The sequence below is a fragment of the Ahaetulla prasina genome, chromosome 4, assembly GCF_028640845.1.
Source record: "Ahaetulla prasina isolate Xishuangbanna chromosome 4, ASM2864084v1, whole genome shotgun sequence".
NCBI classification, from domain to species: Eukaryota; Metazoa; Chordata; class Lepidosauria; order Squamata; family Colubridae; genus Ahaetulla; species Ahaetulla prasina.
Window position 1 is genome coordinate 149,243,938 of NC_080542.1, and position 11,939 is coordinate 149,255,876.

Below are 11,939 nucleotides of genomic sequence, written 5' to 3' on the forward strand. Positions count from 1 at the left end.
ATACGATAGATGGATTGATGAATAGATGTGATGGGTGGATCGATGGATAATAGATGCAATAGATACAATGGATGAATAGATCGATCAGATAGACAAAGATAGATAGATAGATAGATAGATAGATAGATAGATAGATAGATAGATAGATAGATAGATAGATAGGTCTTTGGTTATATAGATAGACAGACAGACAGACAGACAGACAGACAGACAGACAGACAGACAGACAGACAGACAGATAGATAGATAGATAGATAGATAGATAGATAGATAGATAGATAGGAATTATTTATGATGTGGGGCTGCACCAAATTGGACCAACATTTTGGAGAGGACACAGCTTGGCAATCAAGCCATCCAGCTTCATCCTCCTTTTCAGAACCAATGTAGGTCCACCTCTCTTACTTTTCCCACAGGGAGCCTTCCTCCACCATGCGCCTCTGCTTCGGAAGTGGCTGCCGAAAATTCTCCCCTCCACCAGCTGATGAACTGCCTGAAGGAAATCCCGATACAACGGCCAAGTTATCTCAACCCGCCAAGCGCGTTCTCCTCTTCTTCTTCCTCCTCCTCCGCCTCTTCCTCCTCCTCCTCCAGCTGCAGTGAAACTGAAAGGGACCAGCAGAGCCCAGGAAGTTCAACCTGGTGGGACGGGGGCCAAGATCGGCATCAGCTGCCAGGTGAACATGGGGAAGTCCTGGATGTTTAAGAGGAGTGGGAGTAGAAGCTGACCAGACCCGTGGTCCCCCAACCAGTGATGAAATCCACTTACCTTCACTACCGGTTTGGGAACAGTTGCATGTGGGAGCGTGCATGTGCTATGCGCGCTTGCCTCTTCTGCGCATCCACAGAGGGTAAAAAACAGGATGTAATGACGTCCCAGCGGGTGGGTAGAACCTCCCGGTTCGCACGAGCCGGATAGAACCAGCTGGATTTCACTGCTGCCCCCAACCCTTCTGGCTTTGTGGACCAACAGTGGCAGTGGTGGGGAGGAGGAAGAAGGCTTGGTTTTTCACAGAAGTGGTGGGTGTGTACGCGAGCCTGTACAGCTCCATTTGCACAACTGCCACTCACACAATTGGAGATGTACGCGCATTCCTCCAATGCTTGTGTGGACTGGTTCAGAATGGCCTGTGGTCTGGTACCAGGCTGTGGCTCATGCGGTCGGGGACCCTGATCCAGATGAACCTCTTGAATCAAAGATCTCTCAAGTCCAGAATTTCAGAGATGATACTTTCACTTTAGACACCTCCCACTAACATAGTTTCTCGACTTTCTATACATGTTCCCAGGATCCGAGAGGGATGTTCTTGTAGGATCGAAAGTGATGATGGAGGCCAAGAGGAAGCGTCCGTCCATCCAACTTCCTGCAGAAGAGGAAGAGCAATTACCCTACATGCAAGAGGCCAACTTTGCTGATGGGGGTGATGAAGCATCTTCTGCCTCACTCCATGACAATCCAGAGAATGATGCGAAGGACACTGCAGATGTCAAGCAGATATTTCCCTCTATCCACCCTCTAAGACGCTCCAGAGCACCGCAGGACATGACTTCCAGAGCATCCGAAGCAAGGGAAGAGGGGCCACCTTCTGCACGTATGTAACACGGAGGTGACTTTTATGACAATGAGTTGACCTCTTTGAGAAACCAGGATCTTGGGGGGAGGATCCTGGTTTGCTGGAAGGGGGAGATTTCTTTGGCAAACCTCAAGGGCCCCGAGGGTGGGAGCAGGAAGGAAACATTCTGCACAGCAGCTGAAGTGTATATGATAGAATCCTAGGGCAGGAAGGGACCTTGGAGATCTTCTAGACGAACTCCCTGCCCAAAGCAGGAGGTCCTTCTTTCATCCCAGATGTTTGATCATTGAATCTTTTCTTGAAAACCTCCAGTGAATGGAGCAGATTATCAGAGTCTGGGAGATCTTGGTTAGCTGTGGGGGGGTCCCCCTTGTTCCTTCCTTGGTATCTTCTTGGACCCCTTGGATAATGAGAGTAAATCTCAGGTGGCCTAAAGTAGAGCAAGGAGAAGGAAGTTTCCAGAAGGAAACTTAATTGAACATCTCATGATCAAGGACTCTCACTGCCTGGAAGGGAACCACACCAGGTCAGGAGAAGTCAGTCCAAATCAATCGTGATGACTCATATCATCCACCCGTCAGAGGAGTAGATGGAGAACCTTCCTAGATCTACTCTACTCCTAAAATAACCACCATAGGTGCGACCTCTGAGAATTTCTGGAATAAGGAACCATCTCTGAGACTTGGGGTGTCCAACTGTGGTAGCCACCTACCCTATTTTCTTCACTGGAGTTCCTTCTTCTTGGCACAGTTCTTGCCAACAAGATCTTCACCTGTGAGAGGCAGAAGAGCCCAAGAGGCACAGCACCAGACCAGACCCCAACATGTTCCAGCCCCCTAAGCCATATTTCCCGGGATGGGACACCTGAAGGAGACACGGGTTGGAGTCCGGGAGAAGACCAGGTCCAGCCACAGCCTGGAGACAAAGGTAGGCAGATTCAGCTGAGACTGATGATGCAACTTGGTTAGGTTATGAAACATCTGCTGGGAAACCACCAAGCTCAGAGACCACCAAGGAACTCACAGTCTTTCCTCCTCCTCCTCCTCTCCACAAATCCCTCCCCCTACTAGCACTGATGATGTTAATCAATTGGGTCATGAAATGTCTGCAAGGAAACCACCAAGCTCAGAGAGCACCAAGGACCCCACAGTCCTCCTCCTCCTCCTCCTCCTCCTCCCTTCTAGCTCTGATGACACTTCCTAGCTCATGAAACATCTGCAAGAAAACCACCCAGCTCAGACACCCCCCAAAGATGCCCCCCAGTTCTCCTCTGAGCTTCTATTTTTTTTTATTTTTTTTTTTATTACTTTTTTTGCAACAAACAAACAAAAAGAAAATACATTATTACACCCTTGTGCTATACATAAAAGGAAGATTTGGGTCTTCGGATATATCCTCATGATTGCCAAAATCCACGTTCTCGAGGTACAGGTACTGAAGCGTCCAATGTTCCAAGCGCAAAGTCCACAAATGGTTTCCAAGTCTTCCAAAAAATATCTTCTTTATACACACCACTTCTAATTTTAATATCACATGTCATTTTATCATTTAAAGCTAATTTCCACATTTCAGAATTCCACTCTTCTATTCTAAAAATCACATCTAGTTTCCAATATCTAGCTATTATAATTCTACCTATTATAATCATAATTCTAATCAATTCTTTTTCATATTTTGTTAATTCTATTTCCTTAATTACCAACAATAATATAGTTTCCACTCTCAATGTTATTACTTTCCCCATCATTTCAAATATCATTTTCTCCAATTGTTGCCAAAACTTTTAACCTTATCACAATTATACCACATATGTTCATAAGTCCCCAATTCCATCTCACATCTCCAACATTTTTACTAATTTTTTATCCATTTGTGACAATCTTACTGGAGTCAAATACCATTTCCAAACAACTTTATAATTGTGCTCTTTAATCCTTATAGATAAAGTTCTCATAATTCTACTCTTCCAATTCACATTCCAATCTGACTCTGGTATTTCAATATTAAGATCTTTTTCCCAATTTGTCCTCATCACTCTTTGTAATTTTTCATCAGAATTTATAATCTTATAAACCCTACTAACGAGTCCCTTTAGCCCAATTTCATCTTTCATAATCCGAGATACTAAATATTCAAATTCAGTTTCACATCTATTTATCGAATAATTTTCCTTAGTTTTTTGTCCATTTTCTATCTGTATTTTTCAAACCAACTTAACCCTAATTTTTCAATAATTTCTTTATTCCTCCTTTCATTTCCATAACTTTTATCCAATCTCTAATAATTTCTATATTTTCCTCTTTAATCACTTCATTACGTATTATATTATTTTTAATTGGCCAAATTCCAATTGTCTCCCCAAAAGATTATATCCGAATTAAAATTTTAACAAATTTATTCCACATTTTACTTAATCCTTTAACCAATAACTTCTACTTACACATTTTAAATTTGCTTTATCTAAAACCACCTTGATCCAAATTTCTATATCCTTTAACTCTAAGTCTCTCCAATAGTTATCTTCACCTTTAATATTTTTACCACTATCCGGATACCATACGCACAATAATAATTAAATAATTTGGGGATTCCTAATCCACCTTCCTTTTGATTTTGATACCACATTTTCTTCACTAATCTAGGTCTTTTGCCACCGTTACAAAATTTATCCAGTTTTTTCTGATATCCTTCAATATCTTTCTCTGTCAAATTTAGTGGTAGCATCTCGAATAAGAAGTTGAACTTAGGCAGCAACATCATCTTACACATTGCAATTCTACCAAACCAAGACAACTTTAAAATTTTATATTTATCTATCTTCTTCTCAATTTCGTTAATCACCACATCATAATTAAGTTTTTCAATTCTTTAACCTTAAGTGAAAGCACTATACCCAAATATTTCAATGTGTTTTAATCCTTATCCCAAATTGCTCTTGCATATTCTCAGACTCATTACCATTACTATCCATCAATAATTCTGACTTTGACCAATTTACTTTCAATCCTGTCATTTCCTCAAATTCTATCAAATGCTTATATATCTTTTCAGATCTTTCTCTACATTTTCAAAATAATTAAAGTATCATCCATACAAATTTATCTTATACCCTTATATCCTTCTAATTCTTCATCTTTTCTATCATTTTGTCAATATTTCCATAGCCAATAAAAATAATGTTGGGGACAGGGACATCCTTGTCTCGTACCAGCTTCTAATTTTATCTCTTCAGTTAATATTCCATTCTCCTTCACTCTTGCACTGCTCTTTTGGTACAATTTTGAAATAACATGTATAAACTTATTACCAAAGCCTAAAGCCTCCACAATTACTTTAATAGTTTCCCATTGTACAGAATCAAAAGCTTTAAAATATCCAATGATACTATACCAATTTTATCACCATTATATTCAGCTACATCTATAATATTTAATACTCTTCTAACAATATCACTCATGTATCTACCCTTCACAAAACCTACTTGATTATAACTTATATATCTATCTATAAATCTATTTAATCTATTACTTATAATAGCAGTAAATATCTTTGCATCCTGATTAATTAAAGAAATGGGCCGATAGGACTCAATCCTTTCTAAATCTTTATCTGGTTTAGGAATTAGGATATCACCGTTCTATTCCATGACGAAGGTACTTCCCACCATGTAATATTCCATTGAATAATTTTTGCAGTCTTGGTATTATTAATTCTTTAAATTCTTTATAAAACTCAACAGGTAATCCATCCTCACCTGGAGCTTTCCTAATTTTAATTTTGTATTATTCCATTAATCTCATCTTGTGTTATATCTTCTTCCATCAATTCCTTATATGTTTGATCAATTTTCACCACATACTTTTCTAAATAGCTTTGCAATTTTCCCGATTAATTGGTTTCTTTGAATATAGATTCTGAAAAAGTTTCTAACCACTTCACATTTCTCTAATTTTATAACATCTTATACCTCTATCATCTATCAAAACTCCAATTTCTCTCTTCTCTCTTTTATCTTTCGCCATCTTTGCCAATAATTTAGAATTTCTATTACTAAATTCAAAAATTCCTATTTAAAATCTCAAATTTCTTTTACTAACTCTGTATCTTCTTCTATCATTTTATTTCTTAACATATTAAGCTCCTGAAGAATTTTTTTCTTTAGTAAGCAAAATTGATTTTCCAATTCTTTAATCTGATTTTATCTCTTTCCATTTTAATTTTATAATTTTTATATTTCCTACTTGATAATTTGATACTCTCCTCTAAACACCGCTTTCATCGCATCCCAAACAATTTCAAATTTAACCTCCCGTTATCATTTAATCTCCAACTTTCCTCCAATTTTTAAGTATCCATTTTTATCCTTTTCATTTTATACAATTTCTCGTCATATCTCCAATAGCTTCTTTTTCTCAAAATTAAAATCTAAGTCCACCATAACTTCTGCATGATCAGAATCTTTAAAATTCCCACATCTACCTTATCCACATTATTCAACAAATCTTTAGAAAGAAAAATATAATCAATTCTAGAATATGTATTATATATCTTAGAGAAAAAGTGTATACTCTCTCAATTCCTTTAACCTCTCTCACACATCAACCACGCCATTTGAAGCATCCACATATTTAAAATCCCCATTTTATTTGCTCCTCCACAGCGGGTGGGATTAGTACTGTCTATTTTATCTCTGATTAATTAAAATCCCCAGCCACAATTACTTTCCTACACTTTCATTCTCCAAAATTTTGTTATTTTTCAAGAAATTCTCTTTGTTTTCATTCGGTAAATATAAATTAACAAGTGTCACTTTTTCCTCATTAAGATTTCCAACAATTATTACATATCTTCCATCTTCATCCAAAATTACCTTATGTTTTCAAAGTACACCCTATCTGATATCAGTGTTGCAACTCCTCTAGCTTTTGAAGTTCCAAATGCTTTTCATATATTTGCATACCTTTTATATACATTCTATTTGAATCTTCAGATTTCTGATGGGTTTCTTGTAAAAATAAAATGTCTGGTAAATCCTTTTAATCTTAAGCTCCAATCTTCTTCTTTAATCTGATTCCTGTACCCTTCACATTCCATGACATTATTTTTATAACTCCCATTTAAAATATAAATTTTTAATCCTATCCCGCATCTTCCTTTCTGTGCCCCCACCACCCGACATTAAACTACCATATAAACAACAATAAGCAAACAGAAAAAAACAAAACAAAACAACAATAAAATACAAACAATCTTCTTCCCCACATCCTCATCGGTTTCGCCTCTATAAAGAGAATGGGGAGAGGGACGTGCCAATGCCCGGGCACTTCTTTCGGGCTGTCTATTTAAATTCATCACTCAAAAAAAGATAGCGATGACCGCATTCAGCTTCATATTTTCCAAGACTCTTATCTGCTTCTTCTCCTACTGTATCCTCACGACTCTTCTTCTGTTCAACCAACACAGGTGATATTTCTTTCCTCTTTAACCCTTTAGAGTCTTGCCTCCAATAGCCCCTTTTTCTTCTTCTGAGATTGATGTTTCCACGTATGTTCCACCCATCTGAAGCATTTGATCTTTTATCTCCATTAAATCCTCCATCTCAATCAGTCCAAGCTCCGTAAATATAATAATGCATCTATATCTGGGGTGATTGTACGCATCCTTCCTTTATAAAAAATTTCAATTGTTGTGGTGGCCTCCAATTGTATTTAATTCCATTATCTCTCAAAACTTTTGTAATTGGTTTTAAAAAATCTCCATGCCCTTTCTTCTCTTGATATATCCGGGAAGACTTGAATAGTCTTCCCTTCAAACTTCAAAGCATCTCCCAGCTCTCTTAACTTGGCCATAACTTCCAACTTATCACCAAGATTTGCGAACCTGACAAGCACATTCCTGTTAGAACCATTTTGCCTTCTATATCCAATTCTAAAACACTTGCCAGGTCTGCTAATGTGAACGTAAGTTGCGTATCCAAATCATTAATCCATTTCAAAACCCGCTGTTTCAATTTATCCTCCTTTCTTCCGAGATTCCTCTAATAACAAAATTATATTTCCTCATCTCTTCTTCCAAAAGACAAATTCTCTTATCTTGCTGCTCATTTTTATAAAATATTTTGCCAATTTGCCGATCTACTTTTGCCTCATGCACATGCAGCTGCTCCATTTCATCTTTAATCATTATCATTTCCTCTTTTTATTTAGCAAAGTTATCATTCATCTCTTGCTTTAAATTTTGCACTTCAGATGTCAGTTTAAATGTCAAATTATCTATACGCTCTGATAGTCCTGCTATTTTTTCCCCAATTTTATTTAAAGCTGCAGCAATTTGCTGCGTTTCTGAAAGTTGTTGAGTCATTTTGAAAAAACACAATACAAACAATAAAATACAAACAATCTTCTTCCCCCACATCCTCATCGGTTTCGCCTCTATAAAGAGAATGGGGGAGAGGGGACGTGCCAATGCCCGGGGCACTTCTTTCGGGCTGTCTATTTAAATTCATCACTCAAAAAAAAAGATAGCGATGACCCGCATTCAGCTTCATATTTTCCAAGACTCTTATCTGCTTCTTCTCCTACTGTATCCTCACGACTCTTCTTCTGTTCAACCAACACAGGTGATATTTCTTTCCTCTTTAACCCTTTAGAGTCTTGCCCTCCAATAGCCCCTTTTTCTTCTTCTGAGATTGATGTTTCCACGTATGTTCCACCCATCTGAAGCATTTGATCTTTTATCTCCATTAAATCCTCCATCTCAATCAGTCCAAGCTCCCGTAAATATAATAATGCATCTATATCTGGGGTGATTGTACGCATCCTTCCTTTATAAAAAAATTTCAATTGTTGTGGTGGCCTCCAATTGTATTTAATTCCATTATCTCTCAAAACTTTTGTAATTGGTTTTAAAAAAAATCTCCATGCCCTTTCTTCTCTTGATATATCCGGGAAGACTTGAATAGTCTTCCCTTCAAACTTCAAAGCATCTCCCAACTCTCTTAACTTGGCCATAACTTCCAACTTATCACCAAGATTTGCGAACCTGACAAGCACATTCCTGTTAGAACCATTTTGCCTTCTATATCCAATTCTAAAAACACTTGCCAGGTCTGCTAATGTGAACGTAAGTTGCGTATCCAAATCATTAATCCATTTCAAAACCCGCTGTTTCAATTTATCCTGCCTTTCTTCCGAGATTCCTCTAATAACAAAATTATATTTCCTCATCTCTTCTTCCAAAAGACAAATTCTCTTATCTTGCTGCTCATTTTTATAAAATATTTTGCCAATTTGCCGATCTACTTTTGCCTCATGCACATGCAGCTGCTCCATTTCATCTTTAATCATTATCATTTCCTCTTTTTGTTTAGCAAAGTTATCATTCATCTCTTGCTTTAAATTTTGCACTTCAGATGTCAGTTTAAATGTCAAATTATCTATACGCTCTGATAGTCCTGCTATTTTTTCCCCAATTTTATTTAAAGCTGCAGCAATTTGCTGCGTTTCTGAAAGTTGTTGAGTCATTTTGAAAAAACAAAAAAACAAAAAAATTTCTCAAACTGGGATTCCAATTTTTCAAAGAGTCTTAGTGAAGATCAAAGGACAGCAGTCAAACCAATTTTACAGAGGGTCTTGATGAAGATCAAGGGACGACAATCTTTTAATTGAAGCGAAACGGCTTATTTGCACTCGTTAGTAGCTTATCAGTAACTTATGAGTCATATTCACTCCACAAAGAAACACAATTACCTCACAGCTTAATCAGCGCCATTTTTTCTCCACGTCGGCAGAGAAGAAAAAAAAAACCAGCTTGAACTTCAAAACAAAGTCCCTTTTTTGTTTTCTGTAATATAAACAAGCTATTAATTTCCTCTCAAAAGAAAATAATAATAAAAAAATTATCCACCTAATAAAATCTTCTTCAGCTAGTCAGTCCAGCACAAAAGATCGATCTCTTCAATTAAAATTCTTCTCATTAGCAAATTCAGTCTTTGATATTCCTTAGCCTCAGCATTTAACACAGAACACGATAATTATAATAAGGAAAGCAAAAGACAGCAGTTTATTCCAAACTCATCGTGTCTGCCAGTTCGGTCATTCCACGCAGTAAAAACTCCTTAATTCAAGCAGTTTCAAATGACCTACCAGTTTTAAATTCAGTCTGCTGGGCTATTAACACTTCCACTTCATGATTTATTAACTTTCATCCATAACGGTGCATTCCAAACAGCATTAATCCTCATAAATCTTCATTATTAAGCCCTGTGAAGTGAAGGAAAGGTCCTTACCCCACCACGGTCATGGCCACGCCCCCTCCTCTGAGCTTCTATTAGAGGACAGGGACGATCACCTCCCAGCTCTACATGACAGGCCCCAAGTTCAAATCCCACTTCCCTTCAGATGGGAGAGGGTGCCAATGAGTTGCTACCATATTGGGCAAAGTTTTCCCGGAAGGACCTGAGAGGGGGAGGAGTGGACTCTAATCTGCCTTAGCCATTTGCAGGATGGTGTCTTTCTTTGCCCAGAGGGGGGGACCGGAAGTAGCCCTCTCCAGGGCCTCCTCAGGTGCCTCAAGGAGATCACCCACCCAAGGACCCCTAGTCCCTGCCCCTCCTCGGCCAGGAAGAGGCCCAGAGAATCCCGGCACACCCAGGAGGAAGAGGAGGAGGAGGAGGAAGAAGAAGAAGAAGAAGCCCATTGCAAGAAGAAATCCTGGCAAGGTGAGTCTTGGAGGTTGCATCTCCAGTGAGATAGGGTTGCACACCTGGCTGGGGGATTTTGGGAGTTGTAGTGCTCCTTTCTTAAAACATACCATATGGGGGATTCTGGGAGTTGAAGTTCTCCCCTCTTAAAACTTCTTGGCTGGGGGATTCTGGGAGTTGTAGTGCTCCTTTCTTAAAGCATACCGAATGGGGGATTCTGGGACTTGAAGTCCTCCCCTCTTAAAGCATGCTGGCTGGGGGATTCTGGGAGTTGAGGTCCCCCCTTTTAAAGCCCACCATCTAACCAGACTGTGTTCTGACCTAGGCTCCCTTAAAAAGCAGAGTCTTTTATTTACACAACCGTGAATTACTTTCATTCACAGTCAGCAAAGCTTGTTCAAACAGTTTTTCAAAAGAATATTTATCTTGCTTGACAAGCTGCCCCATAACTTGTTTCCAAACACAGGGTAAGACAAAACTTGACACAGACTCTCTTAGAGTCACGAACAGAACTTTCTATTCTTGAAATGACCCACCAAATGAATAAATTGTTTCCTGCAAAAGCCCCCTCCCCGTTTGCTCCTCTTTTGTTTCCTATGGGAGGGGCCAATCACCTCCAAGGTGTGGCTTCACTCCCAAGTCGACCCTGCTTTCTGAGTTGTTCTTGTCTTCTGGCAGCTCTCTGCACATGCACACACTGGGAACAGGCTCCAGCTGTTCCTCTGCCTCACTGCTGTCTAGCTCCCTCTCTGCCTCCCATGCAGAGCCCTCGTCCGAGCTTTCCCCAGCCCCCAGGACTGGCCCAGGTTCCTCCCCAACCTCCTCACTGTCTGACTCTGCTGGCCACAACAGTTTGAGTCTCTTGGCTTCTCTATAGGTGCTGTGGCCTCCAGCTCCCCCATCTCTGACATGGAAACACGGGGGACCCAACAGAATGGCCATTCCTGTTCTCTGAATACCAGGACCTCTGCACATAAGCAGTGTGACCCTCCCAGGTGGAGTCCCTCGGTGTCATTTCAGATGGGCACCAGAAGAGCTTCTGCGACAGGTGAGGACAGAGACACAATAAAAGCTGGGAAGCGTAGATGGGAATTGGAGTCCCTGGCAAGGCTGAGTCCCCACCCCCTGCCTGGGAAAAGTGGGGTAGGGGGTGGTGGTGGGAAATTGGGAGAGAAATGGCATTTTGCACTTAAATAAGATTGCCTCTTTTGGGGGGAGAAGCAGGGGTTCAGGATGGGAACCTCTGGATGGCAGCCCACCTTGTCAGGTGAGACTACTGTGACACTAATATGGTGGGGTTGGAATGATGTCCTGTTGGGGGATTCCGGCTCAAATCCTGGCTGAAAAACAGTAACTGGGAGAGGGATCTTGGAGTCCTAGTGAACGATCCCTTAAACATGAGCCAGCCGTGTGTGGCGGCAGCCAAAAAAGCTAACACAATCCTTGGTTGTATAAACAGAGGCCTAGAAGCAAAATCATGTGAAGTGTTAGCACCACTTTGTAAAGCTTAAGTAAGGCCACACCTGGAATGCTGCAACCGGTTTTGGTCCCTGGCATTACAAAAAGAGATGTTGAGACTTTGGGAAAAGTCCAGAGAAGAGCAACTAAGATGATTAAAGGCCCGGAGACCAAAACCTATGAAGAACGGTTGCAGGATTTGGGTT

General features: G+C 39.8%; 1 protein-coding gene across 6 annotated transcripts in view; it reads left to right on the forward strand.

Annotated features, from left to right (window-relative positions):
• The window catches only part of KRBA1 (KRAB-A domain containing 1), a 53,175-nt gene that overhangs the window by 31,691 nt on the left and 9,545 nt on the right, over positions 1–11,939 (forward strand). For 5 of the 6 annotated variants that reach the window (XM_058179276.1, XM_058179277.1, XM_058179280.1 and 2 more), the window contains 5 exons: positions 417–677; positions 1,290–1,592; positions 2,325–2,501; positions 10,099–10,293; positions 11,153–11,323. In XM_058179276.1, coding sequence (XP_058035259.1) covers positions 417–677; positions 1,290–1,592; positions 2,325–2,501; positions 10,099–10,293; positions 11,153–11,323 — 1,107 coding nt within the window. The remainder of the gene's footprint in view (positions 1–416; positions 678–1,289; positions 1,593–2,324; positions 2,502–10,098; positions 10,294–11,152; positions 11,324–11,939) is intronic. The other variant, XM_058179281.1, reaches the window with a different exon arrangement.